The sequence below is a fragment of the Enhydra lutris genome, unplaced genomic scaffold (assembly GCF_002288905.1).
Source record: "Enhydra lutris kenyoni isolate GAN:26980312 unplaced genomic scaffold, ASM228890v2 scaffoldscaffold76, whole genome shotgun sequence".
Classification (NCBI taxonomy): domain Eukaryota; kingdom Metazoa; phylum Chordata; class Mammalia; order Carnivora; family Mustelidae; genus Enhydra; species Enhydra lutris.
Window position 1 is genome coordinate 203,961 of NW_019154160.1, and position 21,781 is coordinate 225,741.

At 38.0% G+C, this 21,781-nt stretch overlaps 1 protein-coding gene across 2 annotated transcripts in view; it reads left to right on the forward strand.

Annotated features, from left to right (window-relative positions):
- LOC111160518 (lysosomal trafficking regulator) overlaps positions 1-21,781 on the forward strand; it is a 184,951-nt gene that overhangs the window by 20,406 nt on the left and 142,764 nt on the right. For both annotated transcript variants that reach the window (XM_022523674.1, XM_022523675.1), the window contains exons 3-4: positions 16,969-17,058; positions 20,598-20,796. In XM_022523674.1, the coding sequence (XP_022379382.1) occupies positions 20,605-20,796 (192 nt within the window). In that variant the 5' untranslated portion in view covers positions 16,969-17,058; positions 20,598-20,604. The remainder of the gene's footprint in view (positions 1-16,968; positions 17,059-20,597; positions 20,797-21,781) is intronic.

Consider the following 21,781-nt stretch of genomic DNA (forward strand, 5'->3'; position numbering starts at 1 on the left):
TATATGAAAATTTGGAATCCATTAACGCATAGGTCATACTAGAAACCTTAGAAGTAGATGAGATCATCGAAAGAAAACACAAGGAAAGAGAAGTGAGGCAGCAGATAGGATCCAGAAACTCACCAACATGAAGGAGCTGGTAAAGAAGATTCCAACTAAGGAAACTGAACAGGAGTGGTTAGGCAGGGTAGAAGGAAAGCCAAAAGAGATTTGTTATCTCATAAATCCAGAAAGGAGAGATTCAAGGAATGAACGATTCGTCGTTTCATATGCCTTATGTTCTTCAGAGAGGTCAAATATGATAAGGACTGGAATGTGTCTGTTGGCAATTAGAAAGTTGTTGATCTTGGCCCGACTAGTTTTGGGAGAGGAGTGTGGGCAAAAGTCAGACTGAGGTGCCCAGAGGTGAGGTGAGGTGGGACCACGCTTGAGTAATCTTGAAAGAGGGAGGTATTAACAGGATATACATGTCTATTTACTTTAGGCAGTAAAGAAGGCAATGGAGATGAGGGGTTAAAAACTAGGAGGGAGCTGGATTTCCAACCAATGCCTCCTGGTTAAGGTCTAGTTAGTAATTTTGTTGTAATGGAAATAGTGAAAGTAAGAGGAATATACATTTTAAATCAAGTATAACAAACTTTGTAATAACTACAACCTATTAGAAGCTAAAATAGGTAGAAAGTGTTTATTGAAGAGAGAATTCCTAATTTGGTGAAATACTGTAAGATGACATTTAGGTTGTGGACTAACTCTAGGGTTCCATTTTTTTTTTTTTCCTCTTCATTTTTTAGGGGGAGGATGGTGTGTACACATAAGCATAAGGCTTATTAGTTCGGGATTCTTGATCCCATAACACTGATTTTTTTTTAATACTTTGTGTTGATTAGTTTTTATCAAATAGCTTTGACCAAAGTTTCTTTCTCTATATTGCAACATTAACACATTTCAGGAACACTGCCAGCACGTTTTAGAGCTTAAAAAGTAACAAGAGATAATTTCCATCTTCTCATTCTCTGAATGGGGAATCAAAGATCTAGGGATGCTGGAGCAGGGATTGAGGCAGAGCCTCAGTCTGACTCGTGTTCCAGAATTGTATCTCCTACAACCCGCTAAATTTTTATTCCTGCTACTTTCTTGCTAAGGCATCTTCTCCTTTCATTCTTTGACTCTGACAGATTGTAGAAGACCAACTTTTTACAAATAAGTAAAATAAAGGTCTTAACATATGGACTTCTTCTGGTAGATGAACAAAATGCTCTTGAGATCTTACCTGAAAACTGTAAGATGTTATAAAGTTATTTTTTTATTAATGTAAACACAAGCAAGGGGAGGGGGGAGAGAAAAGCAGGCTCCCTGCTCAGCAGGGAGCCCAATTCGGGGCTCAATCCTAGGACTCAGGGATCATGACCTGAGCTGAAGGTCGACACTTAATGACTGAGCTGCCCAGGCGCCCCTGCAAAGTCTCTTTTAAGAAGTCTCTTCTCTCGCGTGCCGGGGTGGCTCAGTAGGTTGAGCATGTGACTCTTGGTTTCTGCTCAGGTCCTAATCTCAGGGTTGTGGGATCTACCCCCACCCCCATGGGGCTCCGCGCAGGTTTGTGCACACTCTCTCTCAGATGGGTAAATAAATCTTTAAAACAGTTTTCAAAAATTAAAAATTAAAATAAGTCTCTTCTCTCTTAAGAAGCCTTTGAAAAGAATATAGGCTTCTAGACCAGAGAAATGTGGTTTCTAGAAGCAACTTATCAAATTTACTGGCTAGCATTCTTGACTATTTCTGGATATTTCAGCTGTCTAAAATCATAACAGTTTAATATTTCTGTTATGTGATACTTTTGAATATTAAGTTATATATAATTATATCTGATAAAATTATGTAATTTATATACGTTATATATTGCATATCATATATATTTGGGACGATGCTTGAAGCCTAGTTACACATTTGATAAATATTGATGTATATTAATTTTCTTTTCTCTTCTTTTTGGATTTTTGTTTCTTTGACATGCTATTCTTTATTATTGAAATATAACTAACAGTGTTATATTAGTTTTAGGTGCTATAATGATTCAGCAATTCTGAATATTACTCAGTGCTCATCACGCTAGGGGTACTCTTAAGCCCCTTGATCTATTTTGCCCATCTCCCCCACCTCCCGCCCCTCTGGCAACCACCAGTTTGTTCTCTGTATTTAAGAGTCTGGGGTTGGTTGTTTCTCTTTTTTTCTTTGCTCATTTATTTTGTTTCTTAAACTCCACATATGAGTGAAATCCTAACATTTATCTTTCTCTGACTTATTTCGCTTAGCATTATACTTTCGAGCTCCCCCCTTGTCATTGCAAATGGCAAGATTGCGTTCTTTTTTATGGCTGAATAATATTCCATTGCATTTATATACCACATCTTCTTTATCCATTCATCTGTTGATGGACACTTGGGTTGTTTCCACATCTTAGCTACTGTAAATAATGCTGCGATAAACATAAGGGGCATCTATCTTTTTGATTAGTGTTTTCACCGTATTTGGTTAAATACCCAGTAGTGGAATAACTGGACCATAGGGTAGTTCTGTTTTTAGCATCCTGAGGAAGCTTCACACTGCTTTACACAGTAGCTGCACCAGTGTACATTCCCACCAACAGTGAGTGCATCCTTCCTCTCCACATCCTCCATTTGTCATTTCTTGCCTTTCTGATTCTAGCTGTTCTGTCATGTTTAAGGTGATATCTTATTGTGATTCTGATTTGCATTTTTCTGGTGATTAACAATATTGAGCATTTCTTCATGTGTCTGTTATCCATTTGTATGTCTTCTTTGGAAAAATGTCTATTCAGGTCGCCCAGCGATTTATTAATCAGATTATTTGGTTTTTGGTATTGGTTTATATAAATTCTTTATCTATTTTGGATATTAACCCCTTATTAGATATATCATTTGCAGACATCTTCTGCCATTCAACACATTGCCTTTTTGTTTTGTTGATGGTTTCCTTCACTGTGTAGAAGCTTTTTATTTTGGTGTAATCACAATAGTTTAGTTTTGCTTTTGTTTTTTCTTGCCTTGTGAGATATATCTAGAAAAATGTTTCTATGACTGGTATCAAAGGCATTACTGTCTGAGCTCTCTTCTGTGATTTTTTATGGTTTCAGGTCTCACATTTAGTCTTCAGTCCTTTTTGAGTTAATTTCTGTGTATAGTATAAGAAAGTGGTCTGGTAGAGACTGTCTTTTTCCCATTGTATATTCTTGCCTCCTTTGTTGTAAATTATATGACCATAGAAGCATGGGTTTATTTCTGGGCTCTCTATTCTGTTCTGTTGATATATGTTTCTGTTTCTGTTCCAGTACCCTATTGTTTTGATTAGTACAGCTTTGTAGTATATATTGAAATCTGAGATTGTGATACCTCTAGCTTTGTTCTTCTTAAGACTGGCTTGCCTAACACTTATTTAAAGGGATTCATGTACCCCGTGTGTATACCAGGATTATTTTCACTAGCCAAATTATGGAAGCAGCCGAAGTATCCGTAAATAGATGAATGGATAAAGAAGATGTGATGTGATGTATGTGTGTATAAATAAATAAAAGCATTAAAACAGAAGATCAGGTTGGCTATTTGGGTTCTTTTGTAGTTCCATAGAAATTTTAGTATTATTTGTTCTAATTTTGTGAATAATGTTGTTGGCTATTTTTTCTCTACTTTCAAGCCTGTTTTTTGGCATGGTTTAACCATGTCCCACCCCCAAGATTGTTGTTGGGATGGATTCGCTATTTTTTTAGGAACTTGTTCTTGTGCTTAACTGTTTCAAAGGTAACTATCTTTGCTTATTACAAATATATTTTGGTTAAGTACATTTAAATTTTTTTGTTGTAGCATTTGATTTTTGGCCAAATGTGTTTTCAGTAATTTATTTAGCATAAGTGAAACAGTTCTACATGCTCACTTGAGTATTATGATTTTTTAAAGAGCAGTAATAGTATATTAATTTTTCCTTTCTCTTCCATCTTTAAGATTGCTCTGATCAAAATGTGATTTGCTACAATAGAATTCTTATTAGTTCTGTAGTTCACTTGTCTGAGTTCCTTAGGTTGAAGAAGAATAATCATAATTGCATATGTATTATTTTAGCAGTGTAATTATTTGAGTTTGGATGAGTGTGAAATTAAACAATGCTAAGAATAATTTCCTCTTTTAGTATATTAATGTGGCTTATTTGAAAGGGCAACAAAACATTTATCAGTTCATAAAATGCATTCATTGTTACTGCTTCTGGGTATGGATTCATTGAAGTGCACAGTTCAGTGTATCCTGGCCAATGCCAAAAGGAGGTTTTACTGGTGTAACTTGTAGAACAGCTGCTTATACCTATCAGCTTCTTTTATGCTGCTTATTAATATTTGCTTATCTAGACTTTATTAGATCTTTATTGCATTATAACTTAGAGTTCATTAAAGATTAAAATCCTTTACTGTTCTCTGGATTTCCTCTTTAATAATGCTTCCAAAGATGGTAATGCTGGTAACTGTTCTTTTTTCCTGTATTTGAATATTTTGGAGATTGTTTTTGAAATCGTATATTCCATATAGCTGAAAGATATTTATTTTCTCTACACATTATTTCTGAAAAATAGAATCCCAGTAAGGTAGTTTTGACAGAACTTGATTATGCACAATTTAAGGGAACATTTAGAATGTATAATTTTTTAAAAAGAGTTTACTTATTTACTTGAGAGAGAAAGTTGGGGGAGGGGCAGAGGGAGAGGGGGAGAATCTCAAGCAGACTTTGCTTGGGGTCCGGTCAGGCTCTGTCTGTCTGTCTGTCTGAGATGAGGCCATGACCTGAGCCAGAACCAAGAGTTGGATGCCTAACCAACTAAGCCACCGAGATGTCCCTAGAATGTGTGATTTTAATCTTAAATGAAATTTGATGTTTACTGTTACTGCATTACTATTTTCTGAATGCTGTACTATCATGAAAGTTCACAGCCTTAAAGATAGAGGTCATCTAGTTTTATTTTTGTTTTAATATGTATAAGAAGAATCGGGATCAGAAAGGTTAAGCATTTTACCTGAGATCCTAGAGTGTTGAGGCAAAATAGAAAACCAAAAGTCTCTTGACTTTTAGTGTAGTATTCTTTGTGCCATCGACCTCTTGAACCATTTTAATGGATTTTAAGAAAATAATCTCGTAGCCAAAAAATGCCTTATACACTACTCAAAGTGATAGTGTTTGGTTTCTTGTATGTAACTCATTTATAACTTTAACCCTTTGTCTTTGCATGTGTCTACATTTTTGCCATAGTGGTAGAAACTAAACTGTGATGATACTCAATGAGGCAGAAAAAAAAATATTAAGTGTAGGTTGAATCTGAAATGCATTTGCTTTGTATATATGTATATATATATATATATATATACATATATATATATATATATACACATATATATATATATATATTCCTTTTTTATTTCTGTTCTCTATCACTCTCACTCCCTATGCCCTTCTCTCCTACTATCTGTCCATCTTCATGGATGGTTAGAGAGCAGTAGATTAAGTAGCTGGATCTGAATTTGATCTCACTGTTAATCTTTCTTGATGTGAAAAGTTTTATAGCAGTGAATGCATTTGTCTGTACTTGACTGTCCCAACTAAATGGTTTTTAGAATAAAGCTAATTTTCACTGTGTCTATAAGAATTATGAAGGAGGGGCACCTGGGTGGCTCAGTGGGTTAAGCCTCTGCCTTCGGCTCAGGTCATGATCTCAGGGTCCTGAGATCAAGCCCCGCATCGGGCTCTCTGCTCAGCGGGGCTTCCCCCTCTCTCTCTGCCTGCTTCTCTGCCTACTTGTGATCTCTCTCTCTCTCTCTCTCTCTCTCTCTGTGTCAAATAAATAAATAATCTTTAAAAAAAAAGAATTATGAAGGAATAAGAGGAAACTATTGCTATGTACACTTATGTGGTATCTTCAAAGCTTGTACATATCTGTGTTCAGTATTTCAGAAACTTATTTTATAAAATCTTTTACCTTATACAAAATATATATTAGAAACTACTGATCATTATGATGTTGCTGTAGAAATTATTTTTATTGTTTTCATTTCACATTTAGGATAAGATGCCAAGCTCTATTTATAGTGTCTCCTTAAGAGGTATGGAAAACCATTATTTCTAGAATTGGTTTTAAAGAGCTCTTAAACTATATACGCTGCATTATAATCTTTAACATAGGAAGAATAAACATCCAAGATTTTATTGCTGAAGTTTGTTTTTAATCTAAGAAGATTTTGTTGAAATTTCTACATGTTTCTGTAGCGCTTTCCTTAGTATCTTAAATGCTTGCTAAGGAATGGAAAAAGGCTTTTGTAAATGTGGCTCTTTCTGAAAGCGTTAGCTGCAGGAAGATTTCCTAAAGTAATTTGAATATTAAAATGTTTTCTATCATAGTTAGTATTAAGTGAATTGGTGTTTATTTGTTGAGCGCTTACTATTCGTGGCACTGTGTTAGGCAAGATTTCTTTTTGTTTGATTTGATTTTCTGTTTGTTTGTTTTAACAAATGAGACCCGACTCCTCTTCTTTAGGGAAGTATAATCTAGTTTGGAAAGAAACAATACAGTACTGTAACACAATGCGGTGAGTCCTAAGAGGCACGTAGAAAGTAATTAACTGGGAATTAATAGGAATTTCTATAGCAGCAGCAACATGACAAAAAGCATTAGTGAAATCATGTTGAGAAAGTGAGTACCCTTAGGAGGAATTATGGAACGGTAGAGGGTGTCCTGAGGTGTACCAAGAGCTGAGGAAGGTTGGACAGTGAGGGAAGTACAGAGCACCATAATGATAATAGTAATAATGAGTTGGAAACTTCCTCCCTAAGAACTGGAGTGTCGCTTACTATTTTAAGAAACGTGAATGACAGTTTTAGCAGTTATAGAATTTGGATTGGATGGAAAGTCGACCAGGCAGTGTGACCAGTTAAGAGGGTGGCAGAGGGGTCAAGGAGCCGAGGACGCTCAGGCCTCAGGTTGGAGGGGGAGAAACAGATTCAAGGTCGTGATCATAATCGCAAGTAAGTATTGATCTTCCTACAGTGTGCCCGGCACTGTGCAATGCATTTTATGTGCGTTATCTCGTGTAATTTAAATATCCACAACGACGTGACGTGTTTCTAGATAAGACTGAGGCTTAGAGAGAGGAAGCCGAGAAGCCAAGTTCATAGAGTTAGCAAATGGCTGCTGTCAAGCCAAAGAATTGACTGGGCCCAGATGAAGTGCTGTTCTGGTTGCTCCCTGAGTGACTGGGTAGAGGCCATCTATGGAAACAGCAGTGAGGGAGGAGGAGCTGGTTTGTTGGAGGGAGAAGAGAAAGTCTTATGCAGAATACAGACAGATTGCCTGCATCTGAATCTTGCCTCCGACACTCAGTAGCTCTGTGACCTGAAGCACTTGCTTAACCTTACTGTGCTTCAGCTTTTAACATGTGACAAGTAGGGATCTAATTATACTTATGAGATTGTTGTAAGGATTAAACCAACAGCTGTAGGGGAGTGCTTTTAGGAGTGCCTGATGGGTAGTAGTCGCTTGTAGATGGCAGCTAGGTCATCGTCATTGTTATCATTATTCTGTAGAAACCCAGAGATCTGTTTTGAGGATGTATCAGCTATGCAGTATAAAATTTTTAGCACATTCTTCCAGCAGAGAGGTAAAGCAGGGGAGAGGACAGATGATCTACCTGGATGAGCCTTCATGGTTCTGTTTATTGCTGCCTCACTATAATCACAGGTGTCTCAATTTCCATTCTTTTATGGTGCTCAGGATCAAATGCAGGCTCTTCAGAGATATCTAGTTGCCCAAATCTGTTTTAGGGAAACCGAACTGCTTGTTGAAGGGCTTAACTTTGATACATTTTGGTGTCACTTCCTCTGAATTTATTTTAAAATTCTGACTTGCTACACCGTGCCTGGACCAGTTTTGTCAAATGAGGAGCCACGATGACTTCTTTCTGGGCCAATCACAGGTGTCCAGGCAAGCACGATAGAGAGAATTGAGAGTGTTAAGCAAAACATCATGGGCTTAGAGAGGGAGAGGGGAGCAGGCAGTGTTGTTTGTGGACTCCCTGAAATATGAAAAAAAATAGTATGTTCACTTTCCTGGGGCTATTGCTTTCTTAGATTTCTACCCTTTGCTCTGAACCACTGCCCTTTTCATTTTACTGAGTTTTCTTTATCAGCCTATGCAATTCTACATAAATTGAAAATATTTCAGTACATTTTTGTACTTTAACTTAGCCTAAAGGCATAATGCAGAATACAAGTAGGAACAGTACAACTGTTTCCCACCCCACATTTACTGGTTAAGGATTATTGTAGTCCTACATTTTTCTTTTAAAGATTTTATTTATTGTTTATTTATTTGAGAGAGACAGAGAGAGAGTGCACACACGCACAAGCAGGGGGAGCAGGAGAGGGAGACACAGGCTCCCCACCAAGCAGGGAGCCTGATGCGGGACTTGATCCCAGGACCCCGGGATCATGATCTAAGCCCAAAGCAGATGCTTAACTGAGCCACCCAGGTGCCCCTGTAGTCCTACATTTTTAATATGGAACATCTATATCAGAGCCAACTTCTACCCCTCTTATGTTGTAATTTCAGTTAGACTGAAGTTGTTGCTTCTTGTTAAAATGTAAATACTTCTTTCTAGGAGGAGTAGAGTATTTTGCTTCTTGTCCCCACCCCCAGTTCATTTACTTCTTGATGTAAATGGGAAATGTGGAAACCCATGGGGAAAGATATCATGAAGCTATAGAACACCTTGAGAAGTTTGGGGTGGCAGGATATTAGCCTGGAGGAGTGAAACTGCATAGGACAGAGTGACTGGATTACTGCCCAATTACAGTTGCACTTAGTGCAACAACCAAAAGTTTGTAGAGAGAGGTTTTTGAAGCTTGTTTCCAGGTGTACAGATTGCAATCTAGCGGATTTGAGTAAAGGTTCTGGATAACATTTAGAGATAGTATTTAGTGTTAAGGAAACTTCTTTACCCATTGTCTAATTTTTAATTGACCTGACCGAAGAAGAAAGGCTGTGTCTTCTAAACTTGGCTATTTTAGTTCTTATTAATTAGCTCTAAAAATATCATGTAACTCCTAAGGCAACCGTCATGGGACTTAACCGTGGGAGAGCGGACCTGTGGGCTTCGGTTTTTGTCATCTGTAGAATGTGGGGTGGAGAATATGATGCCTAAAGTTTCTGCCATTGTGAAAATGTGTGATTCTAACTTATTCACATTCATATCTTTATTTATATCACTTATGAAATGGCATAAATAGTGTTATTATTGTTTTCCCGAAGGGTTTTTAATTTTTAGTGTTGTGTTGCAAAGAATATATGAGATCTTCGGGAAAGTCATTAATCAGTCTATATTCCATATATATTGAACTCTGGAGAGATGGGATTTAGCATAATTAATAGTCCATAATGACCAGCCCTTATTTTCAAGAAGGCTGCTTCAAATCACCGCAGGTTCTGGTTCAGCAGAATTCATTGAATACTTATTACTACGTGTCGTGTTGTGTTTAGTGCTCTCAATAATCCTGCAGTTGATAGCAGTCTCCTCCTTTTTGGTACATAATACATTTCTAAAAAAAATTCTTTCCAGTGGTAATTTCTCTGGTATTATATTAATTAAGAAATTTAGGCAAGCACATAATATTATTTTAAAAATGAATTTTCCAGGACTTTGGGCATTTGATGAAAATTAGGAGTTGAGACCTTCAGATATTACCATTTCTTGAGGAAAAGGTATGATTTCTAAGAGTAAATTTCATTATTATGAGCTTTCTTATTGTATTTTTCCTCTACTCCTTTTCTGTAGAAGTCACAAGACATGGAAAAAACAAAATATACTGGTACTCCCTACTTTTATTTTCAGTGCTTCCTTGAAAACTGTATGGTCATAAAGTCTAATATTGACATTTCCATACACACTGCTCCGAGGAAGGATTGTGATGATCTCTTTCCTCCTCCAGATGGCGCCTTCTACCATCACCTAGTGCTGGGCACCTAGAGGGAACTCTATTTCCCAAGAATGTTTACTGATGTTACATAATCTTCATAGATCTACATAGTAACTCTGTGGGATGGACATTTCATGGAAAAGGAAGCCAGACTTCACGTTATGTGGCTGCCAGTAGTTGCTAGATTCACACTCTTCTGCCTTTGTTTTCACCACCATCACAATGCTGACTATTCACAACAGATTCAACACCTAGGAAAATAGAATGAGTAAGGAGATCAGTACATGTTTATTAAAATATTTATTGAATAATAAATTTTGCTTGAATTTAGGAATGAGTGAATGAATGATAGATTTGATAGTTCTTGGAGAGGAAACTTGGTGATGTAGGAGCCCTTATTCTGCTGTTGAGCTTGAGATTTTATTTTTAGTGGTCACTGTAATATTTTTGGTAGCACTGGTTAAAACACAGAAATGACAAGGTATTTAAAAATGCCTAAGACTGAAGAACATAGGCAGTGATGACTTGGTGTAGGGGGAGGTGTAGTAGTTTTATACTGCATGTCAAGGAAATGACTGTGTCAGCATCCACAGGACTGAGGGTGATAGCTTAATTCTGTGATCTTTTGGATAATGCGTTGTGGCAATTAATCACAGAACCAGAACAGAGCTAAGATATCATAGTCAACTATCCAAATGTCTGTGGGGAGTCTCACTCAATAAAAGCAGAGCTGCTGCTGACTAATTTTATTGACCATTTCATTTCCAGAAGGTTAAGGAGATAACGAGAAGAGCTGATAACTCAGCCTAATTTCGACTCACTGTGAGGGCTTCATTAGACAAGTGGACATAATGGGAACCCTGAGAGAAACCCATGTCATTCATTTGACAAATTCAGCAAATAGTTGTGCCACATGGTGGTCTAGATGCTGTAGATTTTGCAGTAAATGCAACAGTCAAAATCCCTGTCATCAAGGAGCTTTCGTTTTAAGAGCTAACGATGATCTGTTGTCCAAAAAACTAGCGTCATGGTTTATTCAACTGCAGTGACCTTAACCTGCATTTCAGGCACCTGCTTGCATGGTTACACTCTGGGTGTTATCATCTGAACTACTTGTTTCAGACATCTAAAAATTCCAGTATCCTTTATTCCCTCGTGGTTTTTTTTTTCCTTTTAATATTCCCTCATTTTTTATTCTTTGATTTCAGAGAGATTGATTGCCTGCCTATATTGTAGCTTGTGTATCAACATCTGCCTGGCCTCTTTCTCTTTCCTCGCCAGTCTGTATCTCTGTTTTGACCATATGGATTGTTCTCCCACTTGTACTTTAGTTCTCTTTCCCTTCCTCCACCCACCCAAACTCTCATTTCTACATCGGTGACACAGTCTGCGCTATCTGCTGCTAGATCCAGGCAGCTGAACCCTGCTAGAGAGTCTCAACCATCCGATAAAAGTGATTCTACCCAAAATTCATGGGTTTTGACCTCTGCCGAGTTCTCAGTCCACCAGAAGTTCTTTTTACTTACCCTTGGTCACGACTCTCTCCATCCTTATCTGCCTGCTACCAAACTTACATAATTCTGTCAGGGACTTGACTTGAGCTACTCTCTCTGTCTGTATGCCTTTACTCCCCCCTTTTCTTTTCTTTTTTTTTTAAGATTTTATTTATTTATTTGACAGACAGAGATCATAAGCAGGCAGAGAGGCAGGCAGAGAGAGAGGGCCGGGAAGCAGGCTCACCACCGAGCAGAGAGCCCGATGCAGAGCTCTATCCCAGCACCTGGGATCATGACCTGAGCCAAAGGCAGAAGCTTTTAACCCACTGAGCCACCCAGGTGCCCCAACTCCCCACCCCTTTCTCTCTTCCTTTACATGTTCAACGTTTAGTGAAAGATTACACACTTCATGAAGCTTCCCTGACTACCCAAATTGGATTTAGTGTCCCCTTATCAGTACACAACACCCTGTGTGTTGGTTTGCCTTTGCCACTGTAATGGGACCTTCTTAGAGGCAGAAACTGAAATTACTTTCACATTTTGTGTTCTTAGTACCTAGCACAGAGTGGGTATTTTAGTAAATGGTAAATGAATAAGTAAGAAACAGTAAGAGGAATATGGAGGAAAGCTGGAATATAGAGAATTAGAAATAGAGTTATTAAAAAAAAAAAAAAAAGGAAATACAGAGTTCCTAAATTTCCGAGTAAAGACAGATATGATGCCATGGATGTAGTCTCCAGAAGGGGAAGTGTGTTTAAGCTGGCCATAGGCAGAGTTTTTATTGAACAACTGGAAATAGTATGTGAAGAAAAGAGCAAGGTCAAGTGGCCAAATGAACTCATATTTTAAAATAACATGTGCGGAAGAAGGAAAGGAGGATATGAAACAAAAATATATAGATGTGGATGCAGGAATCTCATGTAAAAGAGGAATATAGCCCTAAGAGATAATGCGCTGAGGTTTTGAAAAAGGTTCAGGCTGACCTTTTACATTTTATATATAGACGATGAACAGCAAGCAAATAATAGATTTCATGAGGAAAAGTTGCCTCACTACATTGTACATCTGAAACTAATATGACATTGTGTGTCAACTCCACTCACATTTAAAGATTAAAAAAAAAAAAAAACCTGACCCTATAATTGCATACAGAGAGTAAATGAAACTCAGTTTCTGTTTTATTACTGACTTCTCTGGTGTGAAGAATGCCCTCCACACAGATTAATAAAGATTAATAAAGATAGATGTAAGAATAGTAGAAACTTTAAGCCCATGATTAGAGAGGAAATGGTACCAGAATCTCTGACTTCCCTAAATGCTCACATCTCAGGTTCAGATTCTGAGAAAATGTGTTAATGTCATTGATGAGCGGGTAATCCTTGAGCAATTCTGGGGAATTTGAACACTATTAGAAAACAGTGGAGGACCAAAGTTCCAAAATTATAAAACAAGAACATAGATTCTGTAGACTTTAGTGAGCTTGATGTTACCTCCACAAACAATTCTAGAGATCAACTTAAAAGATTCTCAAATATTTACAGAAGGAAAAGATGAGCAGTAAGGGTTACAGGGGTTTTCTAAGAATAATTCCTTCCGGATAACCCAGTTGCTACCTTTGGCAGGGACACTGCAGGTACAGATGGGAGAATGCTGTGCCTGTCATCTATCTAGACTCCCATAAGGGATTTGACATCCTCCATTCTGTCATTCTGTGCTTGCAAACAATGTTGGGGAATTGGACTGGCTGAGGTATGGGTCCAGGAATTGAAGAGCCGAACTCAATCTTAATTACTAATGGCAGCTTCGTAAGAAGTCTCTTATGGGCAGCTGCTTTCGACCCCATTCCACTCAGCAGGTAACACCTCCTCCTACTTCTCACTCTCAGCCCGCAGCCTTGCAGTTTATTCCACCAAGAAAAGAGAAGCACCAAAATATTGGTCCATTCACTGCCAGATATACCAATTTTTCTGCATGTGCTTACATGGTCTGTCATCCTTTTGGTTCCATTCCATGAACTGCCGGTGTGCCTAGCACATGTACACCACATCCCTTTCATACTGCCCACTGCAGCGACCTCCTCTCATTCTAGTTTTTCTTCTATTTTCCTTTTTTCTTTGGAGAAATACGCTATATAAACATGCTATAATAGTATCTCAGCTTACAAATATGCTATAATGTCACTTGTTAAGAAAAAAAAAGCACCACCTCCCCCATCCCATGTTCTGTTCAGCTGCCCCCATCTCCTTGCCGCCCTTTATGGCAGAACTTCTCAAGAGCCATCTTAAACTCCTTGCCTGTCTTCTTCACTGCCTTTGCCACTCCACTGAGACCATCTGACAAGGTTATTAGTAACTTCCATGTTGCTAAATCTAGTGGTCCACTCCCAGTCCTCATCTTACTGAGCCTTCCAACAATATTTGACACGTCTGGTGAGCTTTTCCCGTTTGAGGCTTTCTTTACCTGGTCTTTTGGAGGCACCACTCCCCTGATTTTTCTCCTGCCCTACTTGCTGCTCCTTCTCAGTCTCCTGTGTTGGATCTTACTCCTCTCCCTGATGTGGGGGTGCTAACCTCAGGGCTCAGTCCTAGAATCTTCTCTGCTTCATTTATATGCATTTCCTAGGTCCCCACAGATCACTACAATAGCCACTGGCTACAGTCCTGTCATTGCAGAAAGTTCTGTTGGACAGCACGCTCTGGGTTCTAGTCCTGTTTAAACACATCTGTAGGCTGGTAACTCCCGAACTGACCTGCCAGGTCCAGCCTCCCCACCTCCGTGCCAGGTTGGCAGATCCGCGGGGTCCTTCACTTGGTTCCCACACCGCCTGTCAAACCCAACATAGCTCACACTGAACTTTATTTTCCCTTTCCCCTGCTCTCCTCCCAGTCTTGTCTGTCACTAAACTGTGCTTTTCTTCACACAGGCTTAAAATGCCTTGCAGACTCTCTGCGGTGGGAGGCAGGCAGGAAGGAGACTCCCATTGTTGGGGAGAAACAGTTCCGGGGCAGCACTTCTGTTTCATCTTTCCACACTTTACTTCAATCCCTGGCAAGTGGAAATGAGTGACTTCTCTCACTCGTTGTAATACTTTTTAACTTCTCTTGCACTCAGTATCCAATGCATCAAACATAAACTAACCTCAAGGCCCTGGAATACTTTTCCTAGATGACCCATTTTCTGACTTCATTCAGGCTTTTGCTCAGATACTTCCTCTTAGACAGTCCTTGTCACCCTCTCTGAAGTAGCGTCCCAGTCACTCTGTATCTTTACTGTTTTATTTTTTATAGCACTTACTGATATTACAGTATGTTTGTTTTCATCTGTCTCTACCTCATGGAATCCATGAGGGTGGGGATTTTGTTTTTGCCCTATTCCCTGTGCCAAAAATAGTAGCCAGCAGATAATGAGTGTCCTATAAATATATGTTGAATTAAATGCCATATTAATGAAATTTCTGATGAAATGGAACTAAGAGGTATAGCTAATACATTGTCAGGTGTTTTGCTCTTTATTTTGGCCATTCGTGTTTTATATTTTACCAGTCACTGTATTAGAAAAACTTATTTTCCTGAGTTCATTTATAAGATTATAGGTACTTTGTTATTATGCTTTTCATTTATTTTAATATAAAAATTCTGGTAACATTGTTGTGAGGAAGTTTTATTTATTATGACATTATAATAATAGTTGCATTGGAAGTTGAATATGATAATAATAAGGATGATTTTTAAATTTAGCATTTTGGCTATAAAGTAGAATAAGTGATAAGACGGGGTCCCCATCCTTAAGGAATTCATGACCTTGGGGGTAAGGTAGTCATAAGTACCTACAGGGTGTTTATGTAGTTTAGAAACAGAGGCAAATACATATAATGCCCTAAGGACATCTTCAGTCTATTTTTTAAAACTCCTATTTGCAGACTTCATGGACACCCAGTGTAATGCAGGATGACAAAAGTTCGAATGCAGCTGTGTTTATCGAGGGTGGTGGCAGAGTAAAAGAGGTCACGCCAACTGTGCTGGCTGGTAGAATTACGATCTCGAATAGAGTGAAACTCCATGGGCATCCAAGCTGGGCCGTGCAAAATACAGATAAAGAAGCCATCCCAGTTTAAGAGATTTAGAGAAATCACTCAGCATGGCCTAGAAATGTCCCCCGATAACAAAAAAAAAAAACAGACGGATCCAGTTGTGTGTCAGCTTCCACTTCTCATGGCCGTGCCGAGTTACCTGGAGTCACCATGGCATCTCCCGATGGACGGCTCCACCTTGTAGTAGTCCAAACCGGAGGGTAGTCGGAGTCACGGCAGTTAATAAAATGCCATCTTTAGACTCATAATTTGATCGATAGTTTGCCTTTCTATAATTTTAGAGTTGAAAATAGGTGGGTGGCTTGTATGAGCTGAGGACACGGCAGGAGCAGGTGTGGAGGGTGAACTGAGACCACATTCCAGGGCTTTCTCCTTTGGTTGGGCAGTGACGCACTGGCCCCTGGTGCTCCGAGTGCGGCAGCAGGACTGAAGCTTAGCCTGTGCTTGGGTAGCTGTGTGCCTGACATGGGGCTGACCGGTCTGGGAAGAGGTGTCTTTCCTGCATCACGCGAAGCCCTGTGTAGTCTTAACAGCCCCCAGTCCATTTCCTGCCTCCTTTATCCTCAAGTGCCCAGAATAATGTGGTATAAGTAGTTTGCCAAGCTGAGGGGAATTCAAGAAAGTTCTCTCAGGAATTTAGATTTGTGCATTTTGAAGGAATTAAAGATCACTCTGATTTAAACACTTGTCTCAAAATAAACATTCATGGTTGCCTTGTACCTGTAATAAGAAAATATTTTTTATGCCTCACCTGGGCACAACTATAGAGAAGGGGAAAACAGGTAACTAAACAGAAGCATTTGTTGCTACCCTAGAAGTAGGAATTCATCCTTTAGTGTTCAGAAATAGCCTTCATTGTATTGTACACAAAAGGTTAATTCATTTTTAAAACTTGAACAAGGATATGAAATTTGGTGGGAGTTTATTCATTGTTTGGTTTTAGTATTTTTTTGAGTTTTCATATATCCTCAGGTGCCTTTCACTCTCACAGGAGAGTAATAACTTAGCTACCCATAGTATGTATGTCGATGGTATTCCACTGTCTCTAGACTCAGTGTTAAGAAGACTGATACTGCGCTGATTCCCCTTATGTTAACTGGTGATTTACCTGGAGATTGTGAGGAGTTGGAAGGAAGGGAGGATTAGGGATCTGTGATCAAGTTGCCTTGTTCAGATTAAGTATGTTCTAACACTTCCTGTCTCAAGATTCCATTCTTGGAGCTCTAGAAATTTCGTAGTGTGTTCTTGAGGTTCAAAAACTTCTTTGGCTTCTTTCACATCAAATATGATGGTTTTTGTGTCAGAACTTTATTAAAATTACTTGTTTTACTATTACCATTAATATGTTTGTCTTTTCTTTAAATAGGTGAAGCTTTATTCTAGGAGTATTTGTTTTATCTGGTTCATGAGCTCAAATTATAAAGACTCTAAATGTTACAGAAGTGTTGAGAGATTGGTAAGTATTAATGTAATAGATATAAGCAGCTAAAATACTTGTTTCTGCCTAAGCCTTTGAAACTACATAGTTATGTGATTTTTGTGTCTGTAAACATGTAAAAACTTATAAAAACATGTATAGAAATGATAAACACCAACTAAAGAGAGGAAGAAGTGAGGTGGGGTGTGACTTTCCTGTACTATAAGGTTTGATTTCTTTGCACACACATACCCACACCACACATACATACACACACACTGATCTGAACACTGCACACTGTTAATTTTGCTAAATCTGAGCTTTTGCTATATCCGCCTCTTATATGTTCTTTGTACTTTTCTGGATATTTGAAATATTTTAAAGAATCTTTAAAATGTACCATGCAGGGGCACCTGGGTGGCTCAGTGGGTTAAAGCCTCTGCCTTTGGCTCAGGTCATGATCTCACGGTGCTGGGATTGAGCCCCGCATCGGGCTCTCTGCTCAGTAGGGAGCCTGCTTCTTCCTCTCTCTCTGCCTGCCTCTCTGCCTACTTGTGATCTCTGTCTGTCAAATAAATAAATAAAATCTTTTAAAAATTAATTAATTAATTAAATTAAATATACCATGCAATCATCTTTTCAGTTGGCATTCAGAATGGCTGAAAGGCATTCATTGAAGTTCAACATCCCTGTTAGATGTGCAGGAAGAAATGAAGATTTATTAATGTTCAAGGCAGAAGTATCTCCCATCACCCCTACTGATGATGTTCTGTTAGTGCTAACTAATGCACTTTGAAGAGTAGAAAGTGTGTGAATACTGGGTAGGAGAATTCAGAATTTTTGTTATTTGTAGATGATAGGGTTTTATGTCTGGAAATCTCAAAAAAATTAATGAAAGTTCAGTAAGAAGTTTGGATATATGATTATTGCATCAACATAAATATCCTTCCATTTGCCTCCTACATACCAGTTCTCTTTCCTAATTAGATTATATAATGGAAACAAAATCCCATTCAGAACAACAGCAAAAGCTACAGAACACCCTGGAAGAGACCTAACAAGAAATGTGTAAAACCTATTGTAGGAGGAAGTAACAGCAGTTTCTGCCACAAGCACATAAAGGATAAATGTGCAAGTAGTGTAAGGATGTTCATTGCAGCTCTGTTTATGATAATCAAAACAAGAAATAGCCTAAATACTCAGTAAGAGAATGGCTGCATAGTTAACAGTACTCTATATGATGAACATGTTACATATGCAGGCAGCAGCATGCCAGAAGCTAGCAGAAAGAGTAAGAGAGAGAGCATGTGAAAAGATTTCCAAAATATCTTCGTGAATCAAAACAGGTCAGATCACTTATATATAATACCCTATTTATGTAACTGTGTCTATTTTATGTACATTTAAAAATCAGGAATAACATACATTTCTGCATATATTGTAATGTTTTTTGCCAACGTGGTATCTTGTGCTTATAGGAAGTAGCATTGAAATGATTTCCTCAGTAATAGTCATACCTAAATATTCATGCTAATTTTCATTATCTTCATTTCCAGAAAATAGACCCTAATTATTACCGTAATTTTAAAGTTTTTCACATTTTTAATTTTGCTAAAGTTGCAGTGTGCCTTGTACTCAGTGGTGTCTAGTAAGCACTGGGAGCCGGCTGTGCTTGGTGAAGGGGTCGCTCTTGCCTGCTCATGGGGGATCTCGGTCCTTAGTGGTTCATATCAGCACTTTAGCTCAGTTACACGCTTGCTGTACTACATCTGATGAGTTTTAAATATTTTTGGAAACTTTCTTCTGATCCTATGTGGTAAGATTAGGTGCCAGCATCGAAACTTTCAGAATGATGTCAGCATCTTTGGAAGAAAATCCCAAGAACAGTAGTGTAGCACTCTTAAGAATGGTGGGTAGTCTTGACGGCCTAGAAGGTGAGATAAGAAGTCATTGTGTTATACTTTAATTGGCAGTGTTACTTGTTTTAGTGGTGCACTAAATTATGTACCTTAAAATCTGTGACAAATTAGGTGAAATAAGTTAATAAAATCAGTAACTATGGACTGAATATAGATAAGTTTATATATTATGTACATATTATAATATATAATTAGTTTATATTATAAATTATTTGATTTATTGAATAATTTTACCTTATGAAAGCTTTAGAAAAAGCCAATATTTATATAAGGGAGGATATTTTGAGATGAATAATGTACATTTTATTTTTTATCCTTTTTCCTAGTAATCAACAATGTTAAAACTAATGAACTTTGTTATGCTACAGAGGAGATTGTTACTATAATAACACCTAGTATTCTGATGGGAATCCAGGACATAAATCATCAGGCCCCAAAATGAACAGGAACCAAAGTAGTATTAGGAATTTCTTTAGTCTCTCCCTTTCATGTCTATCTGCTTCCCTTTGTATCCTAGTAGTTCATTTTCACCCCATTGTTTTCTTACGCGCCTCAGCTACCTCACAAGGACTACCACAGGCCCATCTTTATGTGGCTTTGCAACTCATCAGCTGTGTCCCTTTATTCAAATTCCTGAGACAGAAAGAGCCTGATTGGCCGGTTGCCTCTTTGCAAGCAGCATCGTATAGGTCAGATATTGCCGGCCGGATGCGTGCCGGCTGCTCCAGAATCAGGCGTGCTTTGCTTGGTTAGGGCTCAGAGGCTGGCCCTGCCCCTTGGGAATGGGCTCCACTGCCTTCTCCGAAGGGGCTAGGAGGCATCCACCACCCCACCCCGCCGCCGTACCCCATGCCCCGCCCTTGGGTGAAGAAAGACTCCACAATATACTTCTTATTTAATCTCTCCAGGTTAAAACATTTTTAAAGGTTACTGGATGTCTCAAAATTACTTTTTGCCCTAAGATGAAACTGTTCTGAAATTCTTTGGGAATTTTATTGTTCATGATTTTTCCTTTCTAAATAGTTGCCCATCTTTTTTCTTTATATTGGTGTTTTCCCTCTCTTCTGTCTGCTTTACCTTATTATCTTCCTTTATCTCAAAATGTCGCATTGCCCTTTGATTTAAATGTATAGGAAGAAGTGAAGTGGCATAGCTTCAGCTGCGAGAATTCTTCAATTTTTATTTACCTGATGATAAATCCTTTTCTCTCCATTAACTGAACCCTGGTTGTTGAGGGGAGGGTGTATGATTGTCAGTTCCATCATGTGAAAAACAGTTTATATTTTTAAAAAGATCCATTCATTCTTTTGGAAGCCATGTAGAGCAAGAACAGTGCACTATACATCCTATGCTGAGGCTGTTAAAGAAGGTCAGAATTCACCTTAACTGCCACCACTCGTTGTGTGTATCTTCTCACTGTGCTTTCTCTTCCTGTTCTTGGTAATGCTCAGGGACTGTCACACCCACGACTATTTCTGCCATGTGAGAATATTTAAGGAACACTTAACTAGATCAGGACTATGTCTGAAAATATTATTGGGTTAAATACCAATGCCTGGTAAAGTCAGTCTTTGGTTAAAAACAACCAACCTTAAAAACACTTAGTTTTAAACATAAATTTTTATTTCTCTAATCTTCTTTTTTGGTAATATTTGATAGCTCGGTCATGAGCATCGACAGTAACTCACTGGCACGTGAATTTCTGACGGATGTCAACCGGCTTTGCAATGCGGTGGTCCAGAGGGTGGAGGCCAGGGAGGAAGAAGAGGAGGAGACACATATGGCTACGCTGGGCCAGTACCTTGTCCACGGCCGAGGATTTCTGTTACTTACCAAGCTAAATTCTATCATTGATCAGGTAACATTTTCATATCAAATATTTTTTTTACCAGTTTATTATAGTTGATTACAGATACATAATTTCTGGGTTGTTTAGTTTCTGAGAGTCTCTTTGAGATAAAGTCCTATTTCTAACATCACTCCAACAAAGAAAAGTAGCCCAGTTTATGAACACACTTTATTTGAAGACTTTTCAAAATGTCTGAAATGTCTTAGGATTATAAATGGCCTTTCTTCTAACATGACCTCATATATATTAAGCTTTTTATCGTAATATCAGTGTGAGATAACTATGATTATTAGTAGAGACCTAAGATTTTGATTCAGAAAAACATTTGCACTTTCAATAAATGTGAGATATGTTTTTGAAAGGTTTAGTGTAATAGAGAATTTACTAATTCTGGGGTGAAAATAGAGAATCCTTAAACCAATAATTACTGAGTTCTTTAGCTTAGATACATCCAGTTTTTTTATACCTCATTGTGTTTGCTCAAAGTATGGTCTGAACATACAGTATTTTGCTGTTTCCTTATTATGGAATTAACAGAACTCTAAAGCTAGTTGGGAAATAGAGATGTCATCCAACCTTTTTTTGTGGATGAAAAACTGAGATGCAGAACATTAAGTAACTCAGACAGGCTTAACTCGCAGCCCAAACATGATTTATGTCTTTACTTCATTTTAATAAAAAACAAATATGTATTTTACAAAAGAAAAAATTTACTGTTTGCTTTCAGGAGACTAATTAATGTAGTTAGATAATAATTTCATTAACTTGAAAAGATAATAAGGTCTCTGTAGCACCAATATGATGGACATTTTTCAACACTTAACAACTGTTACTGGCTTTAGTAGAAACTTAACTACTGTTGAAATTTTTTGCTATCAAAGCATTTTGCTAATAAATACGTATATTGGGTAAATACCGAGACTAAAATTAAACAATGACTCTGTTTTCACTATACACTAAGGAACTTAACAAATATCAGAGAGTATCTGCTCAC